Source organism: Sarcophilus harrisii, chromosome 6 (genome assembly GCF_902635505.1).
Source record: "Sarcophilus harrisii chromosome 6, mSarHar1.11, whole genome shotgun sequence".
Taxonomy (NCBI): domain Eukaryota; kingdom Metazoa; phylum Chordata; class Mammalia; order Dasyuromorphia; family Dasyuridae; genus Sarcophilus; species Sarcophilus harrisii.
In genome coordinates this window covers 147,578,418-147,595,310 of record NC_045431.1, presented here as the reverse complement: position 1 = coordinate 147,595,310, position 16,893 = coordinate 147,578,418, and the positions used below count along the sequence as shown (strand labels likewise).

The 16,893-nt window shown below is 31.8% G+C and overlaps 1 protein-coding gene across 1 annotated transcript in view; it reads right to left on the bottom strand.

The window, feature by feature from the left end:
- BANK1 (B cell scaffold protein with ankyrin repeats 1) overlaps positions 1 to 16,893 on the bottom strand; it is a 185,468-nt gene that overhangs the window by 46,818 nt on the left and 121,757 nt on the right. Inside the window, exon 5 of the mRNA XM_031943850.1 lies at positions 15,363 to 15,502. Within this exon, the coding sequence (XP_031799710.1) occupies positions 15,363 to 15,502 (140 nt within the window). The remainder of the gene's footprint in view (positions 1 to 15,362; positions 15,503 to 16,893) is intronic.

The window sequence follows — 16,893 nt, the reverse complement described above, 5'->3', positions numbered from 1 at the left end:
AAAAAAAGAGGTCTGATCCTGGCACTTACTAGCTTTGTAACCACAGACAGGTCAATGAACTTATTTCCTCAACAGTAAAAAAGGAACAATAATACCTACATAACAAGGTTTCTCTGAGGATCAAGTATAAAGTATTTTAAATTCCTTAATGAGTTATGTAAATGTCAGATGCTATTCTAGATCAAAGGCTCTTAATCTGTATTTCAATATAATTGGCTTCTTTGAAATCCCATTTTAAAAAGTCATTTTGACAAGGTGTTTCTCCAGACTGCCAAAGGGTTTCCATGGCACGCAAAAAAGTTAAGAACTTGGGTTTTAAATTAATATTCCTTATATGAAAATCTTATCTCATTACTTCTTTATTCAAACACTTTAATGACTTCTTAGTACCTTTTGAATAAAATTTAAATTTCTAAGCCTGGCATTGAAGGTCCTCATGTCAACAATCACACTAGTCTGTAGATATAGATCTAACATTAGGAGGAACTGAGATGAGGAAGGTAATTTGCCCAATATAATAAGCAAGAGAGAGAGCTTTTATACTTGGTTTCTCATACCCTATCCCCACTGCTCTTCCAATCATTCCACATTGCTTCTTGTAAGGGAAATTAAGCCCTGATATTGAAGCCAAAGGAAAAGAAAGTACCCATGAGGACTGGGCATTCAACAGCACTAAAATCTCCAAAAAGGAGAAGGAAATAGAAGAAAACAATCCTGGGTTTAGTATTTAAGAGGTCATTGGTTATCCTGGGTGAAGTAGTTTTAGTAATTTGGTAAAGAGAAAATAATACTACAAAAAATTGAGAAGTGAATAGAAGTAATAATTTAGTAAGAAACTTAACCTGTAATAAAATTTGTTTTATCATTGCAGAAGAAGAGCTATAGAATAGAGAGCTATAGAGCTATAGATCTGTAGAGAAGATAAGGATGAAGAATTTTGAAGAAAGAAAGTGATCAAGTTGTATTGCTAAGGAGAAAGTAAGAATCAGTAGATGTGAAATGATTGAAGATGAAAAAGTCATATTCCAGATAACAAAGAAGGTTTGAGGGTATAATATCAAAGTTATGAGTAGAAGGATAGACCTTGACAAGAAGAAAGTTCAGCTCTTCCTCAAAGACTGAAGCAGATAGAGAATAATAAAGAGTGGTTTTGAGGTATGGCACAGGGGAGGAGAAGAACCTTATTGTTGATGATCTTGATTTTTATCAGTGGAAGAAGATATGAACTCCATTTCTAAGAAGAAAGTAGAGCCAATGATGTCAAGATATCGAGGAGAATTTTTTAAGTTTCAGAAATGCTGCTGTGGTGAGTACAGGATCCAGTTAATAAAGGATAAATAAAGCCAATCCTTTATGAAAGATGGCATGCCAGCTAGGTCACAGAGCAGCTTACTGAAGGTGCATCTTCTTTAGCTTGCTAGTCTAATTTACTGTTCTGGTTACCAAGGCTGAAGGCCTACAAATATTGGTATCAGTCTTTACATTTTGATGTCTGAAGTCAGTGTTCCAAATGCTCTCTCCTAGATGTAGTTCTGATCTTTGGAAAAAGTCAGTAAAAATCATAACTTTATATGAAAATATCACACTACTGATTAAGAAAAAGAGAGTGAGAAATGAAAAAAATGTTCTACAGCCATTGGCATCAGTCTTTCCTAATAGATTAGGGAGAAATAAATAGAATAGCAATAAAATAAACCTTTTATTAAGTTTTTTAGGTGCCTTACTTAGTTCCTAAGACTATAATTGAACACCATTGAAGGAAAATTATCTTTTTTATTTTCTATCCTGTTGTGTTATGGAAAAAACTTGTTTTATTTCTTAAATTCAGAATAAAATATATTTTTAGAAATAATATAAACTTATGAAGAACTCCTCAGTACCAATCCTTCCTTTCAGTGTCCTCACATCTACTTCTGCTCTCTGTACTGTAGGAAGTGGTGCTTCTGCCTCTTTCTACTTCTTTTTTTCATCCCATCTCATATTCAATTGAGTTGCCCTGGCCACCTAAGCTGCTAGTTTTAGGTACAAAAATGTATAAGATTTAGGAGGTCTGGAGATAAATGACAGTATTCATATGTAGGATGGACTAGATAACATTGAAAGTCCCATTTAAAACCAAGATTTTGCTTTCTTAGAAGGAAATGCCAGATGAAAATCCATGCAAATATTTCCCATTAGGATTCTCTAAAGTACTACTCTCATACAAAGGGCCTATCAGACTCTAATGAGAACACACTGTAGCTCTCTTCACTATTTGGTTTTTTTTGTGTTTGTTTAATGAAATGATAAGTCTTTCTGAATTAGAAAATACCTGCCACATGGGACAGACTTTGTAATTAGAGAAGGCTACTGATACCTCTTAAATTTTCTGATCCAACAAAAGTAGCTGAATCATCCCATGTTCAATTGCATAACCACATTATTATTAATAAAAATGTTTAGGATTTAATGCTATGTAGTTAGAAACAATTCAAAGGGAGAAGAGAGATCAAAGAAAGACTCTTGAAAAGGATCCCCAAAAGGACCAAATAGTATAAAAAAAATTTTCACTGTGAAAATAATGTACTACCTAGCTTAAAAGGCATGATTTGAGCTTTTCTATATATTTTTAGGAGAGCAATATATTTATATTTATAGATATAGATACAAAAACGGAAAGGAAAAAAAACATTCTTGGAAGTGGAAGCATTTACCTTTAAGACCATCCCTGATTCTTTTCAAAATCAATGAAGCAAAAGACCCTACATGAGGTATGTATTATTTTGCATTACCTGAAATATCTCCCCTACTTTGGAAATTATATTCTCTTCAATAGTCAGAAAATTGACTTATCTTTTCCATGTCAGGATATAAATCTTATATAGAGATAGTGTGTTCCAGGTAATACAGAGCTAAGCCACATGGAAAATAATCTGTATCCAAAGTGAGGAAGAAAACAATTCTCCTATTTCAATAAAGTCAGAAATGACTGGTTTCAAGGAAATAACTGGTGACCAGTTGGATTATAATACCTCAAGAAAACATAAAAAAAGATTTGTGGATTTCAAAAGTCCTACTTTCAGGAGAAAGCACATGAGACAACAGTGGAAATGCTAGGAAGTAAGTAAATGAATCATAATTGAAATTTCATGCATCACACATACATACAAACACCCATACAGGCAAATATGCAAGCAGTGTGTCTAAATGTGCAATAAGATTAATTCCTCTCAGCTTCAGAGACAAGATTATTTTATTTCTCAACTTTGTCATCAAGGCTTAAAATTCCATGAATTAGAAATTTGCTTTTCCTTAAACAGTCTACAGAGCTAAAATCATACTTGATGAGTTGGATGAAAACATGACCCAGAAAAATGATTAAGACGGAGTACAGTGATGGTTGTTTGACAACATTGCAAATATTGTGAGAATTCTTATCATTCACAAGCACTTAAATGGAAAATTAAAAGAAGTATAAACCTAATACAAATAATAGCTGAATTAATGATTATAGAACAATAGAAAAACAAAGGATACAAATTGGGCATCCAATTTAGAATACTGAAATTATAAAATTGTTAAAAGAATAAAATAAAGAATGAAATAAAAGCTGATTATGATAAAAAATATCTCCATGGATAAAATACTTGCTTTCCTCCTTTCTGATAAAAAAAAAAGGAATAAGAATTTCTCATGTAATTGTAAAAGTTATTCATATATTATTATTATTTAGTAAGTGTAATTCAAGCAAGAACATCATGTATCTGTCTTACAATATTCTCAACTAATTTAATTATTACTTTTAAATATTTTAATTCAATTTGATGATTTAAGAATAATTTCATACATTTAAAAATCATGTGACATCATATGAAACATGCTACACGCAATAATAATTTAATTTCAAATTGTCAAATTTTAATTAATAATTTAATTTAATTAATTTAATTTAATTTATAATTTAATTTATATTTAATTGATATTTTAATTAATTTAATTAATTTATTTAATTAATTTAATTTATAATTAATTATAATTAATAATATAATTAATTAATAATTAAATAATTAAAATAAAAATAATTTATAATTAATTATAATTAATAATATAATTAATTAATAATTAAACCAACACAAATTTAATTGGTAATTAATTATTGTGCAATGAAATAATGTTTGCTAATTTGCATGGTTAAATTCAATTTAGTTAATCTTGAAAAACTCTTCATTGAATATTTATATTTCCCCAAAAGACACTAGGAAAAACCTCTCAGTGAAAACACAATTGCAATAGTACATGTGAATCACTGAATTGAACAACACAGAACCAAATTCATTAAAGTGAATAAATGGTTATTCACTTAGAATTACTTTCTAAAGAGTCTCAGTCAAGTCCAGGAAGAGAACCGTTATTACCTTATTGGGTGGATAATAGTGAGGTGATGATTCAGTCTTTTAGAGAAATATACAAGAATTTATGAAAAACAGAAATGAAATGGTATAGGAGAAAGATTCATAGAGCCCTAAGCAGTGGACTAAAATCCTAAATTCTAAGTCCAGGAGGGGAGTTCAAAGGAAATAAGATGTATGATGGAATAATGAAAAGTATTTGTGATTCAACTTTGTAACAACAGCCTCTGAAATGGAAAGACAAAAATTGTGTGGATAGAGCAGACCAGAGATGATTCAATTAACTACAGTCATTTCTTTTTTAATCCTCAAGAGTTAATATTATAGTTATTATAAAATTAAATAAAAAGAAAGCTCCGTTTTTCAAAGTTTACATGTGTCTGAACTATGCCAAAATAATAATTAAAAAAAAAGTTTACCATGTATATTTTAAACATTGTTTCTACGTATTGGAAAATCAGAAAACAATCACTGATAAATTACATCAAGTTTGAGGAGCTTAGAGTTTTCAAGGAATGAACTCTGAAGATTTTTTTTTTTTAAGGAAAGCATTTTCCAAATAGGAACTTTATTTCAAAGTCATCAGTGTTAGCAAATAATCATTCAATTCACTCTGGCAACTTCTCTTCTGGGTTCTTCAGGATATATTCCTAGCAATAATCCTCCCTCTGTTCCCCAGCTACATACACACACACACACACACACACACACACACACACACACACATACACACACACACAAATAGGAAAAAAAAATAATCTGTCCATTACTACATACTTAGGAAACAGTATTCCCCACCCTTCACACTCTTTTCTCCATGATTCTCTCCTTCTTTGCCTCTCTCTATACTTCACTCTGTTTAACCCCCACATTCAGTTATGTGATTGCACATGGGGTCAGGATCCACAGTTTAAGAAGTTTTGGTCTAGATAAGTATCAGACATGTTAATACTTTCATTCTAAATATGGTTGAAATATGTCAGAATGAACACATCGGGCTAGAAAGTATGAAAAAGGAGTGGGACAATTCGTGAAATAAACATTTTAATAAACAAAAAAAATAGAGATAAAAGTTAAAGAATAATAATTAGTAATGAAATATTTAATTGTATTTGGGAATTTTTTTTCTATTTTTAAAATGTTGCTCTGATTTTTTAAATCAATGGAAAGCAAAACTAACTAAGTATTATTTTCTAAATAAATATTTGAATATAAAGAAAGATTCAGATATGGTATGTGATGTATATTCCCCTCTTCTCTTCTTCAGGTCTACTCTTTTAAGTTTTTTTTTTTCTGTTTTTCTTATTTTTACTATATTAATAATCAAGGGTCATTCATCTACAGGCATATAGAGTAAGTGAAGACCTAAAGTTTTGGACAAATTGAAAAGCCTCTACAGTTTGCTTGTACCCTCTAATTTTTTAATAAAATGTCTGAGGAATAAATTTCTCTTTTTCCATTTTAAAATCAGATACTGTTGAGATAGATACAAAGTCATCTAAAATATCTTTCTATGATATCTAGAAAGATAATAGAGATGTCAGATACAACATAAATATAGAAAGTTTGTTGTTATTGTCTTTGTTCTCCATTTTCAAAGAAAACCATGACATCAGGGAAGTGAAAGCAAGTAAATTGGATTTAAGTCAGGAAGGGTTGTGCAAAATCATTTGCCTCACTTTCCCTTCCAGAGCCATCTGTTTCCAGTGGCCAGATACATCAGGACAACTGGAAACAACCTTGGATGCAATGGGACCTTGGATCTTTTAAGCTAAGGTTATCAACAGGTTTGAATGAAGCCACACTCATTCAGTTATTAAGGATAGATAACAAGTGAGGCAAAACATCTCTTTCACCTAGTCAAAAAATTATCTAAATCAATAAATCTGGGAGGGTAAAAGCCTCATAGTTTCTACATATAGGTAACTTTAGATATTTATCTATCCATTTTCTCTTTCTCTTTCTCTCTCTTGTTGGAATCTTTATAAAGTGTTAAGCCATTAGAGTTGATTTAATCTTAGAAAGAGTTATTTTGGGCCAGAACTTGAACTAGGTACTAAGTACAACTGATGGAAACAATGCTTGTGTTCACACCTTTAGAGAGCTCATAAGTATCTAAGAACTCAATGGAGTTCACACATGTAGGGCTTAGCCTGAATTCACACCTCTCTCAGGACCAGAGAGCACTCTGGGAGATAACCCAGAATCCCTCTCCCTCCAGAAGGCGGAGTTAACCTTTGGGAGATCACATATATAGAGGGAGCTCTTGGAGCTTTTGAAGCTTGAAGTTAGTTCTTCTGGTGGAACTGACTGGAGGTACAGAGAGATTCATTGCATCTTCCAACTTGGTGCTGGCTGGAGGCTGAAGAAAGCAGAGGCAGAAGCCAAGGACAAAGCTGCAAGATCTCTTGGAGCCAGGCAGAGAGATAGGCCTCAACTAACCGGGCTAATTTGGAAGGAGAAATAAACGTTTGCATTTTTACCAGCTGGCTACGATTTTGGAATAATTATTTATTTCAACTGAGAATAAGGCTGCCTCCAGAAAAACCACCACATCTGTGTGTGTGTGTTTCTGATTCTCTCTGTCTCTTCATATATATTCAGTGATAATTTAAAAAAACAGACAAAATTAGTTTTACTCTTTTCTTCACATCCTACATTTCTCATGAAAGCTAGCAAACAAATAATAAAATTGAAGGAAGATAATAAATCCCAAATTATGAGGTTGTTCTTCTGGTCATGTGGATAGGGAAGAGTTCATTAAAATATCCAACTGCGGGAAGAGGGTGTTTAAAAAGGGGTTCAGATAATCAACAAAGCATAAATCGATATCCCATTCAGTTACAATCAATCCACAAATAAGTTAAAATGCCTATAAATCCCTCTGTATGCCTCTAAATATTCTTATACTTAATTTCAGATTAAAAGGGAACATTTACATTATATGACTTAAGCTAATGATTTCTTTTTTTTCAAAATTACAACTGTCTTTTACTGTTAATCTAAATTTTAATCGGACATTTTTATGGAGCAGGCATATTGCTTATTATTATTTCAAAGGACAAACAAGTCTGAAATAGTGTGGGTGGAACCCATCAGGAATGAAATATAGGGGCACTCAGCAATGAAGAAAAGCCTAACAACAACAATCTTCATTTGTCATGGCTATACTTCATACTCAGAGGAGGGCTCAGGATGCTCCACCATAAAATTGTATTGCATTTGCTCATCCAATTTTCCATAAAGAGAATGACCAGCAATTTAAAAGAAATTTCCTTTTTTTTCCTTCTTCTCTTGAACTCCTCTTCCCATTTAAGCTAAGGAATATGTATTATACATATATGATACATTATATATAAAATATTATACACATCACATGTAAATATATATATATATATCCTTGTCGCACATATATTTTGACCTCATATCCAATTTTCCATAAAGAAAATGATTAGCTATTTAAAAGAAGTTTCCTTTTTTCTTTCTTCTCTTGTACTTTTCAATGAAGATAAGGATTATATATACATATACATATATATGTATATAAAGCATATCACATATATGATATATTATACATATTATATATGTGTATTTATACATATATATGCATTCCCTTTTTACACATATATTCTGACTTCATATCCAATTTTGATTTTTTTTCAAAGAGATAGAATTAGGCAAATTCATTATTTATCTTCAAAATTTTACAATGGAAAAGATAAAATTTTGAATCTGAAAATCCAAATTTGAAGTTTGGCCCAGCATTCTGAAACTAAATCTATGCCAAATTCTCATATTCCAGATGAGGAAACTTGGGATCCAAAGAAATAAAAGGACTTTCTCCAAGGGCCACAAGTCTTAAGTGCAGGATGAGAATTCAACCCAAAATCTCTGCTTCCACATTCAGTGCTCCTTCCAGCACTATGTTATCTCCCATGGGCTGCATTGAGTAAGTCTCTGGGTTTTAGTTTCTTATTATTTAAAAGGAGGGGTTTTGGACTAAAGGATATCTAGATAAATAATACTGGGATGCTTTGTACTCAGAAACATCTTTTTTGTGTGTCTCTACACATCATTTTAGCAACCAGTGCCTTTAAATTATGGGAAGCTAAAGGAATTTTCTTCTACAATGCAGTAAGGCAAAAATCACATAAAACAAAAATTTTAGGGGCATTTCTTTTTTAAAATTCTTTTATAAATAAAATTTATGGAATAAAACAAACATTTCTATAAAGTAAATATGAATTTCTATGAAGCAAATAGTTAATAAACAACTTCCTATTTCTTTAAATATGAAATAAAATAATCATGTACATTTATTTTTTCTTATTTTCTTCTTTTCTCTCCCTCCCCCCCACCCACTGAGACAGCTATTATTAGAAGTAAATAGGTATATACATGTAAAATTATTCTTTACATATTTCTATTTATCAGCTTTTTCTCTAGATGCAGATATTGTCCTTCATACATCCTTTATTATTAATTTTGAGTATTTATAATCGTCAAAATGACTTATTTGTTCAATGTTATTCTTATAAATTTGGGGCGTATTTCTTATAAATTGTTTGATTGAAGGAGTTTTGTACTTTTGCATTATTGTGTCCCTAGTATATATATCCCTTTGTATTTTGGGAGGACACTGGATAATTATAGCAGTCCAAACCTTTGATTTCAATGGGATAGAAGATTTTAGTAATAAAGTATAAATTTTAAAAAGAGACAAAATTAGAAAGAAAGCAGAAAGTTGGGGATGGATTTTATAGTCAGCTTCTCAGAAAAAGGTTTCATATCTCAAATATCTAAAAAAAAACTTTGCAAAATCTTTAAGGATTCAAGTCATTCCCCAAGTGATAAATGAGTCAAAGGATAATGAACAGGCAGTTTTCCTATGAAAAAATCAAAATAACTTATATCTACATAAGATGGTCTAAATCATTATTGTTCAAAAATTAAAACAACTTTGAGATATTTTATATCTATCAGATTGATCAAAAATGTGGCTAAGAAAAACTTTTTTAAAATACTCTAGAAAACAGTTTTTTTTTTCCCTTGAAAGAAAAGAATGCTACAAACTCTTACTTTGATCAATAATTACTATCTGATTTTAGTCTTTTGTTTTAATATTTTTATTAAATTATATCTGGTTGTTGCTTTACCAAGATAAGTCACTGTTGCCTCAGGATAGCCTTACAAATATGATGAGAGTCTGGAAAGCTTTAATTATTCAAGTTAAATAAAAGTTACTTCTGTTTCTATTTATCTGATGAGAACTTTAATTATCTTTCTAGACTGTGCTTTATTTCCATTTCTTTGAAAGGACAGAGTGAGGTGCTTTCCGACCTTTATAGATCAAGTGTATTCCTATTTATCATCTCCCTTGCAGGGGTTAAAAAATTATAAGAAGCCCTTAGGCAAATGAGCCAGTGTAGGAAGAGAGCTCTAAAGCATAGTGTGCCTCATTAAAAATACAACAACAAAACCAGATTTCTCATTATCATTCCTTCTCTCAAAATCACAGAACAGTTGCACAGTTCTGTACATGCTTTTAATTGATTATGAAAAGTCTCTTGGTACTAATTTTTAGGTTTCCAGCACAACACAAAATAATGAAACTTACAGTAAGGCCAAGGGTACCTACCATATTATATCATTTCAACTAGAGAGATACTAGGAAGTTTCATTCTAAGTTATTAGCTACAGTTAGGGCTTTAGCTTTAGGCTTAGCTTTATGTAACTAATGTTGTGCTGTTCTGAGAGGTACTAGTTCAAATCTTATGTCTGACTCATATATACCATGTAGCCCTATGGAAAGCAATGTATTCCTTCAATGCCTACTAGAATGCTCTAAAGCTTTATATTCCGGATTCTTTTAAATTTTAGAACCAGTTTCCTTAATGGAAACTCTCTGTACTAATAAAGTTACACAGTAACTGCTTTACATAATTTATCAATGTATTCTCTGTTCTGACAAATGAATTATTTAATGTTCTATTTTCAAAATATCTAAACCCCTCATTTGAGTGACATTTAACAATGCAAGCACATGGCATACACATCAACAAACATAATAATTAAATGAAAATTAAATGATTATCAGAAATATCTAATCTAAGCCAGGGATCCAATATCATCTCTAAACAATTCTTTTCCTCAAAATAATGAGAAAAGTTAAGGGAAATCATGTTAGGTTTATGTAATTCTTATATGAAGGAAATCATTTAGGAAACAACTATAAAAGACAGAATATAAGGAAATATAGTACTGGTTTCTCTAGATTGGGGTATGATCATGATCCAGAAAGATAAATCTGGTAATATATTTTAGAAAAAAACATAGAGAATCTTTATGTAGTTCCAAGGCTGTAATATATCCAGATGAACTCTGGATTAATTCATAGGATTCCATGTGACTTAAAGGATGGTTAATTCAAGTGCTTCTATATCCAAAGGATTGCTATCATGCTTTTTGTTCTTTTAGCAAAGTGCCATTGAGAATGTTTATCATTCTCTTGGACTAGTTCTTCTACAATATATGATTCTGAAGAACTGACTTTGTTGGAGATCTTAATTTCCATCACCAATACAATGTAAGCTCTTCAAGGACATTTTTCTGGTTCTTTGCTTTGCTTATAGAAGGAATTTAATGCATGCTTGTTACATGAGTAAATGAAAAGATAGATTACCTTTTAGATGACTTCAAATCTGTAGTAGGTTGAATAAGGTAGACTTTAATAGATTAGAAAAACCAAGCATGTCAGTTTATGCATTTAAAAAGAATAATTTTCTATATTTTTAAATATATATACATATATATTTAAAATGTATTTACATGGATATATATATATAATATATATAATTTTCCTTTGAAACAAAAATTTTCTTCCTCCTATATTTATTTTATTTGTCTTATGTGTAAAAAAAAAAATGGACTGCACCAACTGGTGTAGCTTAATCCTTTCAACATATTCATAAATTTCAGTCTCTCTAAAATAAGAGGGTTTATTTGTTTTATTTGCTAATTGAAATGATTTAGAAAATAGCTGCAGAGTTGTATGAATTCTAGTACCATACAGTCAGAGATACAGAAAGCAATCTGTGTTAAGTGATTTGCCCAGAGTCACACACCTAGTAAGTGTCAAGTTGTCTGAGGCTAGATTTGAACTCGAATCCTCCTGACTCCAAAGCTGGTGCTCTATCCACTGCCCCACTTAGTTTCTCCTCCATTAATTTCGGGAAATATATATATATATATAAAACCCAAAGTCTTCTATAATAGCAGCAAGACCAGGGATGCATGCATATGGTGATGGTTTTTGCAGTCAGGCTAATGTGACTATAAAGGGAAGGGAAGAGAATAAGCATTTTTAAATGCCTATAATGTTCCATTTACTGTGTTAAGCATTTATAAATAATCTGATCTTCACAACAACTCTGTGAAATAGGCCACTATTACCCTCATTTTAAGTTGAAGAAACTGAGACACAGGTTAAATAACTGGACCAAAGTCACCAAAGAAGCCAGATAAACTTAGCTCTCCCTAACTCCAGGACTAGTGCTCTATCTACTGCTGATATTCTAGAGGTAGGAATAGATTTGAGTATTTCCCAGAAACATCAAAACTATTCAAGGAATTCATTTTATCTGCCCTTCACCTATAGCTATAGAAATAGGAACAATATATTCTTTACAAATTACAATTACATTGTTCAGGGGCAATCTACATTTCATTGTCATTCTTCAGGGCATGTTTTCCTTTCCTTGAAGAAAAGCAACTTCAAAACAAGGATTTGGAACCTACATTGGTAGTTAAAGAGAATACAAATAGAACCATGGATTGTTTATTATTAATTCTTTTGTTATAAGTGTTTTTGTTATGAATGGAATGCCTTAGGTAAAAGATAAGATAAATTCCTCACAAGAAAATGAGACTGTCTGCATCACCGACACATACTATTACTTTTATTCTTGCTTAGCAGTTACAATATAGACATTATGTCAAGTGGGTTCAGACTACACAGTGGAATAAATGATATTTTAGTTTCCCTACTTTCTGCTAAAAAAGAGAGCCCTCAGTTCATCAGTTAACATTGGGGACAAAATAAAATCTCCAGTTTCCAAAGTAAAGTAATATCTTTTACATGAAATCTTTCTTGATTTCCCAATTGTTAATGTCATTCCTGTCGAACTACTTTTATTCTGTGTGTGTGTGTGTGTGTGTGTGTGTTTGTGTGTGTATGTGTGTATGTGTAGGAATTGTTTTTTTTTTTTTTTTTTTGTACTTGTTTGCCCAGCCTAACAGTGTTTGGCTTTTCACCAATTAACCAACCAATTAATCAACATGTATGAAGTTCCTATTACATGCCAGCCACTGTACTAAGAACTGGGGATGAAAAAAAGGTAAAAGGTAGTCCTTACCTCAAGGAGACAACATTCAAACATCTAGCTAGCTGGCTAAATAAAGGATAAATAAGAAATAATTAACAAAAAGAAGACACGGAATTAAGTATTAATAAATACTGATTAATTGATTCAGAATGAGAATATAAAGTGTAGGGATCTGCTAATTACTGAAGCCTATTAAAGGTAATTATGTTTCTTAAGTTAAAAACACTTCTTGATTGAATCAAATAATTACAACTATGTGGGGAAAGGGTCATGGTACCACCTTGAATCAGTCATTTCTTGAGAGATTTGAACAAGTTCTAGGGAATTTGTATAAAAGAAAGTAATAGTCAGAGGAAGGTAGGTGGTCAGGCAAATGAACAGAGTCCTGAATTGTATGTTAGGAAGATTTGAGTTCCAGTTCTAACTTAGAGATACTAATTGTGCAAATCTTGAGTAAGTCATTTCATTAATTTGGGGCTATTTTTGCATCTATAGCATAGGGATAATGATAGTGGTTGCTTTTAAGGATTATGATGAATACTCTGCAAATCTTAAAGTTATCAATAAATGCTAAGTATCAATACTAAGAAGGAGATAGCAATTCTACAGGTCCGGAAATGGAAAAAAAAAAAAGAGTGGATCATACAGAGATCAGTCAGGAACTGGTAGCCCAGAGAAACTAGATAAGTGAGAAAAATAAGCTAGAAATGAGCTGTAGCAGAGAAGCAAGATATTAAAGAAATCAACAGCTCTAAAAGCATTTCAGAACAAAAACCCTGATACTCTTTGTATTTCTGTTACCTGTATTTTCAGTCATTATAATATAATCTTCTGTTTCATCATTCAGATATTTTCCGTAACTAGAATTTCACTTGCCCCTAGAAATGACTTAATTAATGCAGAAGGTGACAGAACTAGAAAGTAGGTAGATGAATAATGGTTTCATGTAAAGCTAGGGTTTCTAAAAGATGAAAGTGGTAAATGACAAGGCCATGGAGGACAATAGTTTGTAATAAAATCAAAATTCTCTCTAAAGTAATTGCCACTAGAGCAATTTTTTGCTAACACAAATTCTTGAGCTTATTACTTTGAAAAACTATAAAAAATATTATTAGTATATTACTGGCTTCAGTTTTCTAAATGGATCAACTTTATTCTTCCACCATACTGTAATGCTGGAGAAACTGGGGCAAGATAGAGATTAGAGAGTTTTTAATATTTTATTTGAGAGTGAGAGACTGTGCTGGGACCAAATGGCTCTATGGTTAATCCCAAACTATTGTCTCGAAGAATCCAGCAGCTAATGTGTTTCCCGTGAAGTATATATACACACGTGGCTTCAAATGCCAGGGTAGACTGAGGCAGGGGTGGAGTCACAGCATTGAGAACAGGTTCTGATAGGGTCAGGGGAGGCACCCACTGGACATTCTGATAAGTTGGGGTCAAGAAGAACAAGGAAAGAATGGGGGGAGGCACCGGTCATTTTGATAAGTAGGGAAGGGCAGGGGTCATGATGTCTAAGATAGAAGGTCTTTCTTCTTATCTGGATCAACCGTTTAAAATTTATAATCTTAGATTAGCCAGCCCAAAATTATATCAGTTCTAACAATTAGGAGGGACGGGTGGTGTTGCAACCAGGAGGATTGAGGCAGAACAATTGAGGAAAACTGAAACAGGACAATTAGGGAAACTGAAGCAAGACAATTAAAGGGAACTGTGGCATAACATTACAAAAACAACTTGACATAGTAAAAATAATCATAAAATTATAAAGTTATGTAAATATATAGTTATACAAATATTATAATTATGTAATTAACAAAATTAATATAGTAAAAACATCTTTTTTGGTCCTTGTCCTATTTAATTTTCTTCCAAATTCCAAATCATTGGTTAACTAGTTGGTCTCTCAATTTGTTTTGTGTTATACTGGGCTGAATAAAGAAGAATCAATTTCTTAAGACTGAATTTCTAAACATTAATTTCCCTCATTTTCTTGTTCTATTACAACTTTATAATAAGTTAAATAGAATAGCTTTCCTGTAATGGATAGGCTTTCTTTAAATTACATTTTTCACTTCTCCACTTTTTTAAATATTATTTTTTAATTCAATTTTGAATTCCAAATTTTCAATACCTACCTGCCCCTCCTCAAATGACAAGCAATTTGATATAGAATATATTAGTTTGTGCGTGTGTGTACATATACATACTTATGCAACCATGTAAAATATATTTCCATATTAAACATTCTGCACAAGAAAAAATAGGACAAAAAGAAAAACTATGATTTTTTAAAAGTGAAAATAGTATGCTTTGATCTGTATTTATACTTCATCAGTTTTTCCTCAAGATGTGGATAGCATTTTCCAGCAGGAGTTTTTTGGAATTGTGATTGAAATTATTTGAGAAAATTTGACCTGAGGAAACTAATTTGCTGTACCCAGACACCACAGAGGTTGTCTCCTCTTTCTATCAACAGCTTACTACTACTATTTGATCACCATTTAGTCTTTATAATGCACATTATTTTATCTAATGTACATACTTTTACTTAATACATTATTCACCTTATAGAAGGTCAACTTACCTGTTGAATCACAGTTCCTGGATCAGCCTCTTTGAGTGGGTGTTCAATCTCATTTTCTATTGTGTAATATTTAATCTCTGTTGTGGCCTTAATGTTTCCATCACAGTAGACATTTACATTGACAGAGCCAGCAGGGAAATCTTATGAAAAACAAATAAGAATCAGGAACTATATATAATTCACATCCCACATCTTTATATAACTTAAAATATAAAAGCAAAGTTTGTAGCCTCTGCATAAAGATTTCTAGCAGAAAGAAGTCTTTCAAAATTGAGTCTTTTACTTATAAGCACTGTAGAGAAAAATCCATACTTGTAACTCCCCAAAACCTTAGGAATTATAAGAACTGTTGTTTCAAATCAGAAAAACAGTAAAGCAGGAAATATCTTCCTTCTACTCATCAAACTTCCCTCTTGAGACTGATGATCTATAATCACCTTTGAAACGCACCAAAATTTAGAAGGGCCACAGCATTGAATCAGAGACTGTATATTTGTTACTAATCTACTGAAATAAGCTTTCCTTAATTATAGAATGCTTCTTAAGATTGTCTTTGCAAGGAGCAATGACAAATGGAATTTCAAAATTACATTCCAGTTTCTTATATTGCCAAGCCTTGGGAAGAGTTATCTTAATGCCTGCTCCTTAAGCATGATTTACTTCATATCAGTAGCATATAATCTTTCTGTATGGTGTATGGTGTATTAGCGAAACACTAACTATACCATGTTTCTTACTAGGCCACCCCAGCAGAGTTCAAGTCACCTTAGTACTTTAAATGTCTCCATGAAAGAATTATCATGAACAAACATTTTCATGGAAAAGGCTCCAATTGGAATTATTTTAAATAGAACCTGAAACCATCTAAAGATTTATTTGAACTGGATAAATTACTGTCCCTCAGTCTAGAAAGCAAGTAAATCAACAAAACATCAGAGTTAGTCTTATACTTGATAAAGTTCAGGGCATATTCAAGAGCTCTTCTTGAGCAAGTATTAATCTTGCCTCTTTTCCAAAAAGCACTGAAGATTCCTTTATGATAATTCTCTGGAAAATCCACAAGAACTTGGTAAGTTCTGATTGTAAGAGAAACAATGCCATTGAGAATCAAGGATAAATATCTCTTTTCTTCCTCTCAGAATTCCTCATTAATCAATAAGCCTCATCAGTCAATATATGGTGATTGTTGCCCTTAATTCTCAAAAAAGACCAAAATGACATCACTCTGTTAGAGTCAAGTTACAGTGTGTCCGACCAAACCAACGCAAGCTTGGTCACAGCTTGTCACAGGTTGAACACAAATAATCCATATGAATTTTGCTGATCTTGTGTTTCCTTTGAGCTAATTCAATTCTGCTTTGCTCATAGAGCACAGCACCTTCTCTTATGAGCACTTGCCACGACGGATAGAACTGTGACTGTGTCTCCCATATCATACTTGATTCTAAAATTCTTAAGAGATACATAATGAATAGGCAAAGCAGGATGCCATTGACCATTGGGCATTTTGTTTATTTTGTTTTTGGTATTT